This window comes from Cyrtonyx montezumae, unplaced genomic scaffold, assembly GCF_038088225.1.
Source record: "Cyrtonyx montezumae isolate F1298 unplaced genomic scaffold, pur_monq_1.0 scaffold_10, whole genome shotgun sequence".
In the NCBI taxonomy this organism is placed as follows: Eukaryota; Metazoa; Chordata; class Aves; order Galliformes; family Odontophoridae; genus Cyrtonyx; species Cyrtonyx montezumae.
This window is the reverse complement of record NW_027071826.1, coordinates 28,450,750-28,465,759: the sequence shown is the minus strand read 5'-3', so window position 1 is coordinate 28,465,759 and position 15,010 is coordinate 28,450,750. Positions and strand designations below refer to the sequence as shown.

Sequence of the window (15,010 nt, the reverse complement as noted above, 5' to 3'; positions counted from 1 at the left end):
CACCTAGTTTTTTTTATGGTTTGTAGTAGTGGATTATAATTACGGAAGGAACCACCGAGTTATATAATTAAAGGTTATGCCAAAATCGGAGGGAAAAAAAAGACCCAAATTTGTCTTATTTTTCCTTAGATGATGTCTTCTCAGAACAAAGGGAAAGTGTACTAGACATAGCAAGTGAAGAGTTAGAGCTGGTTGGAACTGAATTTGTGCAGTGAGATTATTTACTTCTTTACTTGTTTTTCTTATGTGAATGACTAAGATTTTTCATTGTTTCCTCAGTAATTAAATCCTAATTGCTTGTGGTCATTTTTCAGGGGAAGAACACTTTCCATCTGATTTCTATCTGATTGTGCATTTAAAAGGCCCTTCAGAGTACTGTCAGAATTGGGGATAGCTAACTTATTTATGCTTTACAGCCACTTTCTTTCTGGCAGGCTGTTTGGATATGAGGCAAATACTACAGGATGTTTATAACATCAGTCTTCTGTTATCCAGCATAACAAAAGACTTTAAAACCTCAGAAAATACAAAAATTCTGATATAATATGAACCACGGGGTGTGCTGAAATGGGATACGTTAAAGAGCCACCTTGTGATGAAGAGCTTAGATCTATAGTTAAAGATGTATAGAAGATGGAGACAGGCTCTATTTCAGTAGTGCCCAATGATAGGACAGGAGGTTCTGTCTGAACATGGGAAGACACTTTTTTCATTGTGTGGTTGGCAGAGCATTGTCACAAGCTGCCTAGAGAGGATGTGATATCTTAATGCTTAGAGATCTTCAAAAGTCATCTGGTCATGGTCCTGGCTCTGGGTGATCTTGCCTGAGCAGGGAAAAGATCCAATGACTTCCAGAGGTCCCTTCCAAAAATAACCATTGTTCAATTCTGTGCATCTATATTGATCAGCTTTATTTCGAGGTCAGTATTGTAGAACCACAAGGTGGGAGGTCTTACAATTTGTTTGCAGTGTTGTATCTAAGCTGGCTCTGAGAATAATCCATATATGTTCATGCATCGTAACTAATAAAACTAAATGAGTTACAGTGGTTTTGCTAGAATCACCCTGGCTACGCATAGAGCCGGATCAGGTTTCTGAAACTCTCACATAGTTTCTCTATAACCTAAACAAACCACTCACTGATCATGCAAAGATTACAGCATTTCTGGATTGTCTAGATTAATAAAGTTTGTGAGTTAAATGGAATTAAGGACTTGGTACTAGAAAAGGTCTATCCTGTATTTTTTTTCATTATACAATTCTCTCTATTAATATGTCATTGTTATTTATTTTGCTGCTTTGATTTTGCCGTTCTAAGCAGCATCACGACATCATTACATAATTAAACTTCATTATTCTCTTGTCAGTATGATCAGAAACTGATTTTTGGGGGACTGTATAGGGGTACAGTCATTCTTTCTAGTAAATTCTTCAGTGTCGTAATGATTTGGATTGCTGTCCTCACATGAAAGATATTTTTCGTAGATGTTAATTATGTGTGCAAAATTGCACCAAATTATGGTGACTTCACAAAGAATAACAAGAAAGGAATGGATACAAGTTAGGTTGTATTATACAGTTTTATTATTGTGTTGTGATTTCTTATTCATATCTGCCACAAAATAGTGAGTATTTGAGAAGAAGGAAAATGGTATGCCATTGTGTGCTGGCTTCTATTGAGTAGGTATTTCTTCTTTTTAACTAGAAGAAACTACAGTGGTAGAGAGAAATAAAATGAACTTACATTGTAGAATGTCAGTTTATTGTATAGCAGTCAATGGTTTAGATTTGTTACAGTGTACCAATATATGATACAGTTGTTTTTTATGTAGAAACAGTATTTTTAGTAGTGAATTAAGTTTGTTAATGCTTATTATCTGCTGATTGCTAAGTATACTTTTATTTGGAATAAGTAAGCTGTAAAGGAATCTCTACTTTCTATTTTACTCTATAACGAAGTTTAAACAAGGCAATCTCTAGAATATGTTTTGGAACTTGCTAGGAGGGGTAATGAAAAACACATTCCTTTTGGGATTTTTGAACTTAAATAGCTTAAAATGATGGTATCTTTCATAATGTCTGTTATATACAATTCCTTTTTAACATACTATTCAGCCATTTTTTGTGCTACATTAGGTTTAATCTATTGGGGTACTTACATCATTCTGTGACTGCATGAATATTTGTGTCAGTGTAAGAGAATAGGTAATAGCTGGGAATGGGTGAATATGTTGAAAAATCTGCTTTAGGTGTCACAGTGGGTCTATGCCAGGGCATATTCATACTCAAATCCTAAAGAATGTTGAGCATTGGGCAATCCCAGGGAGAAAGGAGATTTTTTGTTAAGATAAATCTGTAGTTCTGCATAACTCTGTTAGACAAACTAAGAACGAATTGTTTCAAGTATTTTCAAAGCCTGTTGTTTGCTTTGGCTGTCATGTGATCTTAAAGAGATAAGCTTCAAGTCACAATGTTGCTTAGGTTCATGCCCTGCAAGCTGAGTGCTTAAGTAGCTGAGGTACCTGCAGGGCCACAGCTTGCTCGGGGAACTTGAGACAGATGCTTTTTTAAATCCAGTTTTGGTGAATGATGAGCAGAGCCGATGTCCAAAGAGCACAGCAAACAGTCAAAAGTGTTAATAGAGGAAAATATACAAGCCTGTAGAATATATGTGGTTGTGATTCAGTCTGCATGCAGGCAGATTTCTTATGGTGGAAACCACAAAGTAGAACCTTGTTAGAGAGGATGGAGGAGTTTAGGTTGATAGTACTACTGGTTGGAATCACTTGTGTTTCTTATTTTACCTCTTGTAAAATACCAATCAATTTTCCTTTCGATTTTGTTTATAAATTCAGCTGCTTGGGTATAACCTCGCTTGCCTCTTAAAATATTTGAAGAAAAAAAAAAAAAGGCTTTACATTAAACAGTTCCTCATTATACACACTTCAGGGTGATGACTGTTATCTATCTTTTCTCTCTTGTCCATGTGTTCTGAAGAGAAAAAGAAAAATGCAAAAAAAAAAAAAAATTCACTGATCTTTGGCTGATACTTTGCTGATATAATATTTTTTATTAATTCTTCTGTTCCAGGCACCATACAAATCCCTTTAGTGTTTGAGAGCATTGTCAGTAAATTTTAAACTTCTTGGACCATTTTCAATCCTTTAATTTAGGTTTTGATTCTTTTTTTTAGTTCAGGATGCGGAAGCTAGCCAGGAAACTGGAAATGTACCATCAGATGAATTTTTATTTGGAACCTGATAGAAATAGAGCTTTAATGATCTAAGAATGAACTCCAGTTGCTTGTTAAGGAGAACTATAGCATCCAGGCCAATGTCTCAAAGAAGACAGGCTTTTCTTAAATCATTACACAACTGTAATGAAAATTCACTCTTTCTTCCTCTGGTAAAGTATAGCTGCAATATTGGTTTGAGGGAAACCATAGCATGTGATGCAAGTTCTTGTGATCCATTTGATAATTCTACACTTTTCCAAACATCACTGAAACTGTGTAGTCAATGCTCATCATCCTCTAATTTGCTCAGCATCAGTGCTCAGCATCATCCAGGTTTTCAATGCTGACTTAAATTTCTCTGACTTTAAATTTCATTCTTTGGATTGTGTTGTATCTTTGCTATATCAGAGTTGCACACTACATGGTATAGTTTTTCTGGTAAGGTACTTAATCTCTGTGATCCATCCTCATTTGGCAGAATTCTTTGTATTTCTTGCCGTTGGGTACATGTGTGATTAGTCCTGATGTTTAGTGACTGTATATTTACAGCTCCATTTAAAACATTTTATTCATTAAATGCTCTTGTGGAATGTGAGCGTATGCATGCATATGTATGTCATAATATCCTACCAGCTCTGCTGTTATTAGCAAAGCTAAATCTTTCATTTCCTCTTGTTATGCCAGTCTGACATACCTCTACACAATCTTTCCCTCTCAGCATGGAATACTTCCTTTCTTTGTCCTCTGTTTTCAGTAAAACCACTGAAAATCTGGTCATGTGGTCCTAGAAGAAAAATGTTAATTGCTATGTTGAAATTTTCTTTTCCATCACAATTTGAAGATCTTTTATTTGAGAACCTGCCTCTGCATTCTGGACTTCATGAAGTGCTATGAAATATGCTGTGCTGAAGATATGTTTGTTTCTGACACTAATAGAATGTGCTTTTAATTTTTACAGAGTACCAAGCTGCCATTTTGCATTTGAAGAGGGAACACAAAGAGGAAATTGAAACATTGAAGGTATACTTTTGTAATATTTTTTCCTCTTTCCCTGTCTATGCGTTTTACATATTTAAATAGTGCAACATATACTTGACATCAAACATTAAAAATTCCTTTCTTTCTAAAGGTTGTTTTTGGTTGACTGTAAACTCAGAATTAATTTAATTATAATCTATGTGTGCACTAAGAGTTTTCTTATCTCCCCTTCATAGTTTTGCTTATTCTCAAATAACACAGAGGACAAATTCTTCCTTCTGTCATTTACCTGCACAGGCTTTCGCAGCAAAACATCCTTCTGTAAAAGCAGTTTTCTACATTGTAAGATTGAAAGTATTTTTAGCCTGAAAAGTAAGCATAGTAATTGCATTTGTGAAACTGCCCTAAATTTTGTATTGTGCCCTCTTTATTAATGCCTATTTTCATAAATGTAGACTTGACCAACTGTCTAATTCTGAACTTTAATATTAGAATTCATATTAGAACTCTCTCTTGACACAATTAACTCTGCTAAGTGAGGTTAAGAATTACAAGGTGTTTTTATTATAAAAGCAGAATCTTAAATGTCAGTATAACACAAAAAGATTTTGTTGAGCATTCCTACTTTAAAGAAAAAATAATGGCATTTTCCTTCTCTCACCAATTGTTACACATTTTAAAGCATCATTACATCAGTTCTAATAGAGCTCTCTATTGCAGAGAATTTATGCCTGTGTCTGCACAAAAGTTAGGACAAAATAGTATAAAGCCTTTGAAACTGAGAAGTTTGAGCTTTGTGAGTAGGTGGGGTGGAGTGGTGGTAGCAGCTGGTGTCATAGAAAGGACTGCACTGCAGAAAGCTCTGTTCTGCTAGAGTGAAGTACACCCTTTCCTAATAAGCATCTGCTAAAATTCAGCACAGGGAAATGCAGGCTGGCACTCAAAGTAAATACAGCAATAATGTACAATCAACATTTAAAATAATAATTCTTACAAAGATTAGTGCAACTCTCTCGCACAAGAACACTGCATAGATGGAAATAGAATTTATTATTTTTGAGAGGGTGTTTCAGAGAATACACAAGCTTTGTGAGAGAGAAAACTGCATTTGCACATCTGCAACCCTGGAAACAGTAGAGATGGAGGAGACAAGTACTGGTAATGGGAAAACTGAAGCTTGACATGATCTAATTGCTGTGGAGTTATCTCCTTTTTCACCTTTCACAAAATTCAGATATCTTAGTCATATCTCAGTCCAGGACGAGAGGGAATGGCCACAAGTTGCGCCAGGGAAGATTTAGATTAGACCTCAGGAAGCATTTCTTTTCTGAAAGAGTGGTCAGGCACTGGAATGGCCTGCCTAGGGAGGTGGTTGAGGCACCATCCCTAGCGCTGTTCAAGAAGCGTTTAGATGAGGTGCTTAAGGACTTAATTTAGTAGTTGGGTAGAGATAGTGATAGGAGGATGGTTGGACTAGATGATCTTATAGGTCCTTTCCAACCTTATGAACTTATGAACTTATGAACTTATAATGCAATCTTCCCAACTCCATTTTGTTTTCTGTAAGGATACATCTAAAGAAATCAGAGGGAAAGTAGATTCATTTATTTGGTTCTCGTCGCTTTGAAAATATACTCTTTTAATATTTCAAAAAGTAATAACCTGGATCATTTGAGCTTTAATAAGGCATCATTATGTCTTAATGTTTAGTTGTGTTTCTGTGTTATCTTGCTTAGTTGTAAGGAAGTTGTGAGTGGATCATTTCCAGGCAATCAGAATTGTGAAGTGACTTCCAGCAATGAGTACAATAATAACATCTCACTGTTTTATACACGTACATAAACAAAACTGGAAATGAGCTAAAATGGAAATGTTTACCTTTCAGGAGGTGGAAGGATAATGCGGTCATTGTGTCAATTTCTGACAGATTGTTTGTTGTTTACTTATATTGTGTATGGTTGTTTGGTGGTTGCTTTGATATCTGTCAGTTTTGTCTCAGACTAGTTAGTTCCAACAGAAAAGGCTGTAGGACTGTTTTGTAAAGCTTTTAGGTAATGGCAGTGTGTACAAGAGCTGTATCATGATGATCAGAAAAATACTTTTTTTTCTTTCTGGTGTGTAAGACACATAATTAAAATAAGGCTTTCAGAATCCTATTTTGAAGGTTGTTTTTTTTTTTCTTTTTTTTTTTAAATTAGAAGTCACTAGAGACCTTTCACAAAGTTCTTTCTGTAAGACTAATGATTCTTAAGATAAAAGGTGATTTTTCATGTTATAATGCACTATTTATGAATACCATCTTCCTGTACAGTGTTTTTTTGTTTTGACTTGTTTTTTGGTGAGTCTGAATGTCTTCATTGTCTCTTTCTCTTTGCTTCTCCTACCACTGCCTCCATACTTAGCAGAGTTGTTCTTTGATTTTTGGACATCAGCCCAGCCTGGTGTAGGGCATCAGGTTCATAAAAGATGCATAGTGACTAAACTGCTGAGAAATGATGCCTTAGCATGCCGTTTCCAGCAGTTTGCATTCTAAGGGTTTCCTGAAACAGAGTCTGCACTCAGGTTAAGATTTATAGTGCTGATGAATAAATGATAATATTACATGGTTCTGGGACTTCCGGAGTATGTGCCATCTGAACAGTTCTTTCTCTGTATGTCTATGGCAATGAATTCTTTATACTGGAATGTGACCCACTGTAGACACATCCCTTTTGTTTGTACAGGCATTTAGAACTGTTCACTTCCAGGAACATGCAGGATACTATATGATAAATTTATTATGGTACCAGTACAATAACCTAAAAATATCTTAGAATGGAAATACTTAATTTCTGTACTCATAATATGTCGTTTGTCCAAGAAAAGTCAACACTAAGTTATTCACTGTGTGAAGAGACTGTCAACTGTTAATGCATTGTGTAGTTTTTTACAGTGGGTGAAGTCTGAGAGTCAAATTCTGCTTACGTGGTCATGCTGCTTTGCTAACTTATAAAATGTTAGTTCTGTTTCTAAGCTTCAGTTTCTATTTTATTTTTCTAAATGAAAAAATTGGGTGCAATATTCACTTGATTTTCCCCTCCTTCTTTTTTATAACCTTCCAATTTTGAGAGGTTCTTTCTTCTGTGTGATGTTCAAACATCCTAGTAAATCCTTTCTCTGCACCTCAGTTATTAGCCTTTATTGTTTTCTATTTAATTTCAAAGGAATTTTTCCTAGGTTTTGATGGTAGTTTAAAAATTTTTGCCTTTCTTTGAAATTGCTTGGTCTGTAATACTTAAATATATCAGCAAGTGGGACATGATTTTTGTTCATTCTTTATGTTAGTGACATTTGCAGTGATAAAAATGGAATGCATTGTAGAAGGCCACGTATTATATACTCATTCTTGAGGGTTTTTGTTATTTTGACGAAGATAAATGTCTTTTTTTTTTTAATGATTAAAAACCTGAATTGCTCATACTACTGTATGTGTAGAACTTCACGTTATAAAACTTCATATGAGACTACTAAACTTCATATTTACAGGGAAATTGAATTGCATTGTGATTTAATGTAATAACTTGTTGCATTTTATATGTTAAAGATGGAACAAAAATATGGTGATAGATATCCCAGCTGTTGGAAATGCTTGAGTGCATGTGATGTTTCACTATGCACTAAAGGAACCTAAGACAGAAATTTCTCTGAATCAATTCTTCTGCAAAAATGGTCCAAATTCCATATTGCATATTTATGAAGAAAGTTTGCTTACCTCTATAAGAGATAAGGAGTGAGACCCCTATTCCTTCTCATTCCCAGTATGCCTAGAAAAACCTTCAGGAGTGTTGAAAAGTGCTTCTTCTCTGTTGGAGAAGATTCACAAAAAAAATTTAAAATGCTGTTGAAGATTAAAGCAAATGGTGACAGAATCCTAGCTGTATAGAGGAAGTTAAAAGAACAAGATTCTGGGCCGTTAGCAAAAATATTTACAATGGTAGATAAGCTGAAAGAGGCATGTGTTTTATAAGAGGATCTTCAGTGGTGATTTGATTAATCTCCGGGGGCACTGTTCATTTGGAATGAGCTGGATTTTGAGCAATTATGGTTATCATAGATATTCCTTCTCTAGAACAGTAAGTCCTCAGATATGTCAGGAAAAGAACATTGTGCATAATCCATCCCAAGAAATCTATATGCAGGGGCTTGCAGGTGAGATATCTGTTTGTTCATCATCAATAGAAAACGTCCTGTAGTTCTGTCCTGAAGGACATGGAGCGTATTCTGTTATTTTTCTATTTTCTTTTGTAAGTTATATTTTTTCCTTGTTTATGTGAAGAAAATTTATAATGTGTTTTTTTTTTTTATTATTCTAAAATTTTAAGAAGAATGGTTTTCAATTCTAAGAATTGTTCTGTAAGCTTTCTGTGGAATAACCCGGCGTGAACCCAGAGCTTTGTCCATACAGCCAGTGTGAAAGGGTTCTTGTTTTGCTAAGCGGCTGAGGTTGCAGGAAGTGTAGCAGTCCAAAGGGATGTAAAACACCCACTGAAAAGGAAGGGAGAATTACATATAGTCTGTATGTTATAGCACTATCTTTATGTTACCACAGTAACCAGAAGCTTTTTTCCTTTTTTTTATGACACTTGAAATCAATTCTAGTCATGTAATGTGCATAGTTAGCATTAAAATATTGAATCTTTATCATATACAATGAATAACAATCAGAATAGTTCATCTCTCTTGATGAGTTCACTAATGTCCAAAATTCAAATGAAACATCCTCATAAAGCTGATGCATATTAAAGGATTTTATATTAAAGATAAATGGGAAAAAAACGAAGTATTTAATTTTACCGCATTTACTAGTTGGTATACTCAAAGAATTTCGAATTTTCTCACCTATTATTTACAAAAACGGGAGGATGCACCACGTCCTCTCCGCTGCTGAGGTGTATTTTTTGCAGATGCCGCCAGGTGGCAGCGGAGCCTTTCCGCAGCAGGACCTGCAGAAGTAAAATCCAAGTTTCTCAGGACATGGTCGTAGTCGACATCATCACAGGGTATTTTTCCGTGTAGAACCGTGAGTGCGGTATCTAATAACCAAGGATACGAAAATTACTTGTTATTAAATCAATGTAAGACTGCTAAATTCCAAATGAAGGAAATAATATGTAGGCAATATTTCAATTATATTAGTTAACAGTTAATCAATGTAAGAACACGGTGTTCTTATTATAAAATGTGTGAGAAAAAGTCAACACTTCTCTCCTTCTTCCTTTTAGCACAAAGGTACTGAAAATCCTCTTCTCTTTTGCATCTTACCATACACAGAATGCCAGTGTCTCTAGTTTTAAGTCACGCTATTTTTGTAAAAGTAGTATTATAAAAGCAATATTATTAAATAAGAAAAAATAAGTATCGTGCATATTCCCTGACTATATTTCATACATAAAGTTATATATACACATAAATAATAATCTGCTTGATAAGTAAGAAAAACATTAGATAATGTGAAAACAATATATATAATGTAGAGTAATACAGAATACAATAATATGTGATAGATATATAATAATAAAATAAATACTCCTTTTAGAAATAAATACTTGTAGTTGCAACTAAGACAACTAGAATAATATTACTGACACCTAAAACATAGCAGCAAAACAGTTGGTGGGTAACTGCCCATGGCATCCTGAACAAATGGGCTGGCCTCATTTGTAGAATGTAGCATGGGGTTTTCATAGTGTCCTTTGTGATCTTCCTGGTAATTTTTGCATTTTTGCAAAGGATTCAAGAGTTAAAATGTACAATTGAGTGAGAAGTTTCCTTTTCTCAGAACTTGCTTAAGTTTGAAAGTAGTTTCATATCATAAACTGAGATTAAAGAGCATGGCCTCAATGTCTCACAGAGAAAGAAATGTGGAAGGGAAAGTCATAACAGTCAAAATTGTCTGATAATTTTGTTCTGCCATCACAAAGGCATAGAAACATTTCCTCAGTTACTGAATGAAGAAATAAAGCTTTGCCTATGTGATGACATCTTCATTCTTTTTACAAATCTATTTCTACATCTGTTATGCTACACAGTTCCTTTCCTGGCCCTTTGTTTTTTCACTTTCGGATTTGTTTTTCCTCACGGACAGTGTGCATCCCTTTGTGAGTGCTTCCACTGCTCTTTAATTGTAATGTGAGTATAACAAAAGATGCTTCTTGTCCCTGCTACATTTTGGAGCTTGTACATTAATTCTGGAAAGCAGCGATGAATAGTGTTAAAAGTTGCTGTGTGCCAGAATGCTTATCAAAAAACGTCTTTTGTGGAAGTGGGTAATTTCACTTTTGTCAATTTAAAATACTTTTTATTTACATATACAAGTGGAATTCCAGCTTCAGAAGCAACAGCAGAAGTTAGATTTTTTTTGACATAAAATGAAAACATTTTAACATATTTCTTGCTTTTTTTTTTCTATTTTTTTTAAGTAGTCTATATGAACAAAGTTGAAAAGCTTGTGATGCTCATAAGTAGGGAAAGGAGGAATCTTAAAGAAATTTTTAAAAATGCTTCCCTCCTCCCCAGTGTTATGTGTGTCCATGTGAATACTTTCTTAGGGATAGGGACTCCACAATTTGTCAGAAGTCACTATGTTTTGAAATCTACAATTAAACTGTTGGGGTCAGTGGTGAATAGTGTTGAAAGCTCTGATATGCTGGAGTACTTAACAAAACAATCTTGAAGGACTGGACAATATGCCGAGTTTTGTTAGTGCTTCAGGATGCAAAGATTAATGTTTTTAACCTTTACAACATTAAATGCATATGTAATGTAGCTAGTTACTTTGTGTGTTCTTTGCTGGATTTTCATGTCCCAACGTGTACAAATAAAAGAAAATCTGTGTATCGTGTATGCTTCTGTCTGGTGACACTGAGTTGCAGTCTAAAAGAGCAGCCAAGGTCAGCTAGGGTTTATTAGTCAGTCTTTCCTAATGAGCTGTTCAGGCTTTTCAGCATTTCCATGTGTTGTTATTGATGAAGGTCTCCCAGCTTGTGGTTAATAATTGATACTACTCTTGCTTAACTTGAAATGTTTCAGTCTTTTGTGCTTAGCTGTGAAATGAATAGTTCCACCACTGTGCATGTTCTGGGTGTCTTTATGAATCTTCTTGGCTACATTGTTCTCATAAAGGAATTCTCCGTGTTTAACATGAAGCCTTTCTGCAGTATGTGACAGTGACAGTACAAAGATCAAGAAAAACATTAAAAATATGAGAAAGAACAGACTGAAAGCCTATGAAATTTTGTTGAGATGACAATGTCAGTACTCCTATGACTCCTAGAGAATAGCAGCAAGATCTTTTAAATATAGATTTCTTGAAATAGACAAATCTCAACAGGATAAAAATCACTCTGTAATTGTAAATGTGCATGGCCAGCAGTATGGGAGGTAGAGCAGCAGACTAGGGAATGAGAGCCAAGGATAAGAGCAATAAAACAATAACTTTCTATGCCGTACGTACAGCCACACAAAGAACTCTAAAGAAGTGCTTCACTTGAAAGCACGTAGGCAATTGCATTTTCATTCAAGAGGCAAGTTTGGAATATGACTTAATTTTCCTCCAAAATGTCCTTATTTTATATATTACAGCAGTAGATACTGTTGTAACTGTATTTTATTTTTTCCTAAAAGGAAAGTTAGTTTCTAGTTATTTGTTCTGTTTGGGTTTTTTGTTTGTTTGTTTTATCTCTGGAGACTGACCAATTTACTCATTACTAATTCAGTAATATGTTAAGGGTATCATAGTCCACCTGAATTACTTATATTATATATTCTCCAATTCAGTCAGTGCTTACATACATCTTAACTTGTAAATTGTACTACATATATCCATGTCATAATTTCTAAACAAGTACTTGGCAGTGTTATAAGTACCTCTTTTGTGCAAAAATCTATTTCTCCTACTCCACTGACCTTGTTTACTGTATTCTTGATGTAATTGGCATTTTTCACAGTAATCGTATGTTTATGTTGTATCTGATTTTGATCAGATAACTTGAATACCCAGGAGGACTTTCTCTGTCATTTTCTTTCTGCATGTCTTAGATTGCCACCCTATTATTTTCATTAATGCAATTTTTCTGTAAGTAGTGATGTTGTTTAGGCTTCATGTCAACTGCAGATATGTTAATGCAAGTATTCTCCCATTTACATGGTATTAGATAGATAAAATCTGTATAGAGATAAACAAGACAATTTATAGCTTTAGAAGATGGGCAGGACAACCCTCATGCTCAAATTTACAAACATTATGAAAAACTTTGCTTAATTAAGGTTAAAATGAAACTATTCTAGAAAAATATGTTATTAAAAAAAACCAACCTGCATTTATCATAGTTTGTGAAAACTAATTTATCCCATCACCTTGAATAAGGTATGTGCTAGGGAGAATAAAATACAACATGTACTGTGAACGTGACATTTAATTTTGACAGATACGGAAGACCTCTGCAACATAGGAAACAATTGTGGAGGAGAAAAGAAGTGAAATGTGATATGCAAGTGTTATAGCCACTAGAAATCCAGAAGTATGAGTGTTTCTGGTACCATTACCCTACACTTGATTTTGAAAATATATACCCTCATGCTGAGCTTAGTGCCTTTTTGAAGTTTATTGCATCAGATGTTTGTTTGGATCTAATAATTGTATGCCTTATCTTTGAGATACGCATTATTTTTCTTAGTTTAAAGATTCTAGCAAACTTCCCTTTCGTAAGCTCTGATGTTCTTGCTTTTAGAATAGAAATCATTTTTACAAGAGTGTATGATTTTCTGATAGAGGAAAAATCTATCTGAAATTTTAGCTTAGAAGTTTTTGAGACAGAACTACTATTTCTCACATTCAGTAAGAACTTCTGACTTTGCAAATCTGGTGGTTTTTTATACTGATTGCATCTTATACTGCTGACTACATTTTTTGTATGCCAGTTCCACAAAGCCATCAAGGATTCTGAAACCACTGAAGTTATTATGGAATAACGCCAGGGCAAAGTTAATTCTACTGGTTAATGGGTGGGTGCCACAATTTACTCTTGGCTGGAAGGGTATCATGCTGCCAACGATTTTTTGAAATTAAAGGCTAGGAGCTCATCTCCTGACCCTTTTTTAATGAAGATGCAAGGTGGGGAAAGAAAAAAAAAATCAACCTGGAAGTTGAAGCAGAACATATGCTGGGAAGTTGTATGTGAGAGGTGACAGAAGCATAGTAGGATAATACTGGCATGTTGAAGGGGGAGAGAAGCAGATTGGATGTTAAGGCAGAAAACTGCTTTTAGGAGATAAATTGCAGAGACTGGGATCTGGTGCCATGATAAAGTATTTACTTGTAAATTGACAATTTTCCCCAGAATATATATCCTAGAATTAATACAATCTATTCGGTATTTAGTGTATTCTTGTTGGCCACTGAGTGACAAAGGGTGGTCACCCTCTCTTGCTTTATAAACAAAATGTGGTTTGAGTATAAATGGTTTCATTACCTATTTTCCAGTATCACAAATTTTAATGTGTCAGAATGTTACCTAAGTATAAATCTTATGCAAAATGTGTTTAGATAAGTATATATTACTTTTACTCATTCTTCATACACAGAGGCCTGATGTGATCCTTCTGATTCAAGTTATTTCAGAGAAAATAATTTGAATGCTTAGGTTTGCCTTTTCATATTTATATCATAGTCCATTTTTAACTTAGTTCACACCTACAAATTGTATACCAGAATCTCAGGATAGCTGCTTAGAAAATCAGTTAAATCATTGCTTAACAGTTGAGAAACATTTTGGCTAAATGGCTCATGATACATCTTGGAGGATCTTAGTAGTTTGTGCAAGTACAGAATCAGTTTTGCCAGTTCAGCATTACAATGCTTTTATTGGAATACTATTCCTGAGGTTCCATGCTTTGTCCATGGTACACCTTTCTGCTTCAGCACATGTAAAGCAGAAGTCTTAAAGCTTTTCCTCAGTACAATTCCTATAATTGTGTGGACTAACTCTCGTCATGCTCCCAGAATCATGCTGGTTCTGTCAAAAAGAAAGATTTGTGGAAACATTGATTATATGAGAGAAATTTAAGGTTACTCTGGCAACCACATTTGTAGTTTTCCCTTTTGAGTAATTGAACAAATCTGTTTTTGGTTTTAAACAATTTCTAAACACATTTTTATACATTCAGAATCTTGTAAAGGAAGTGTCTAGAATAAAGTACTAATGTTAACATTAGTTTAATGTAAAAGTAACCGTGTCTATAACAAAATTAGTCTTTTCCAAACTGAACTTATACAACTGTTAGCCAGGTAGAATTTCTGAAGGCCAAAAACTGTCTCTTAGCAAAGTGTACCAGTATCTTAACCTGCTGAGAAATTGTCTCAAAGATATACAGTGTTAAAAAGAAGGCTGGTTGTAAACACAGTGATGAGTTTTCTTCAAAATGTTTCTGATTTGTAATTATTTTGTTTTTAACCATTAACACGATAATATCTGCAGAATTGGGATCTTCCTGGTTAAACCAAGATGGAAGTCATGCAAAGTATCTTGTTTGTAGCATTTCCTCATATATTTGGTTCAATAAGAATATTTAAATTTGTATTCTTTCTTTAATTGCTGTAAATGAGGCAAGTATTATACTGTCACTATAAAAATATCCCATCCTTTCATAAAGTTTTGAGGAAAAGATTTTTTTTTCATAGAAAGTATGTACCTCAATGAAAACTTCTTTTCTAAATGTGAAGCTGACCATGAAGGTATCCTTTACCTTCATTTCCTTTCC

General features: G+C 34.5%; 1 protein-coding gene across 1 annotated transcript in view; it reads left to right on the top strand.

The window, feature by feature from the left end:
• FMN1 (formin 1) overlaps positions 1-15,010 on the top strand; it is a 115,482-nt gene that overhangs the window by 15,494 nt on the left and 84,978 nt on the right. The window contains exon 3 of the mRNA XM_065754009.1: positions 4,194-4,255. Within this exon, the coding sequence (XP_065610081.1) occupies positions 4,194-4,255 (62 nt within the window). The remainder of the gene's footprint in view (positions 1-4,193; positions 4,256-15,010) is intronic.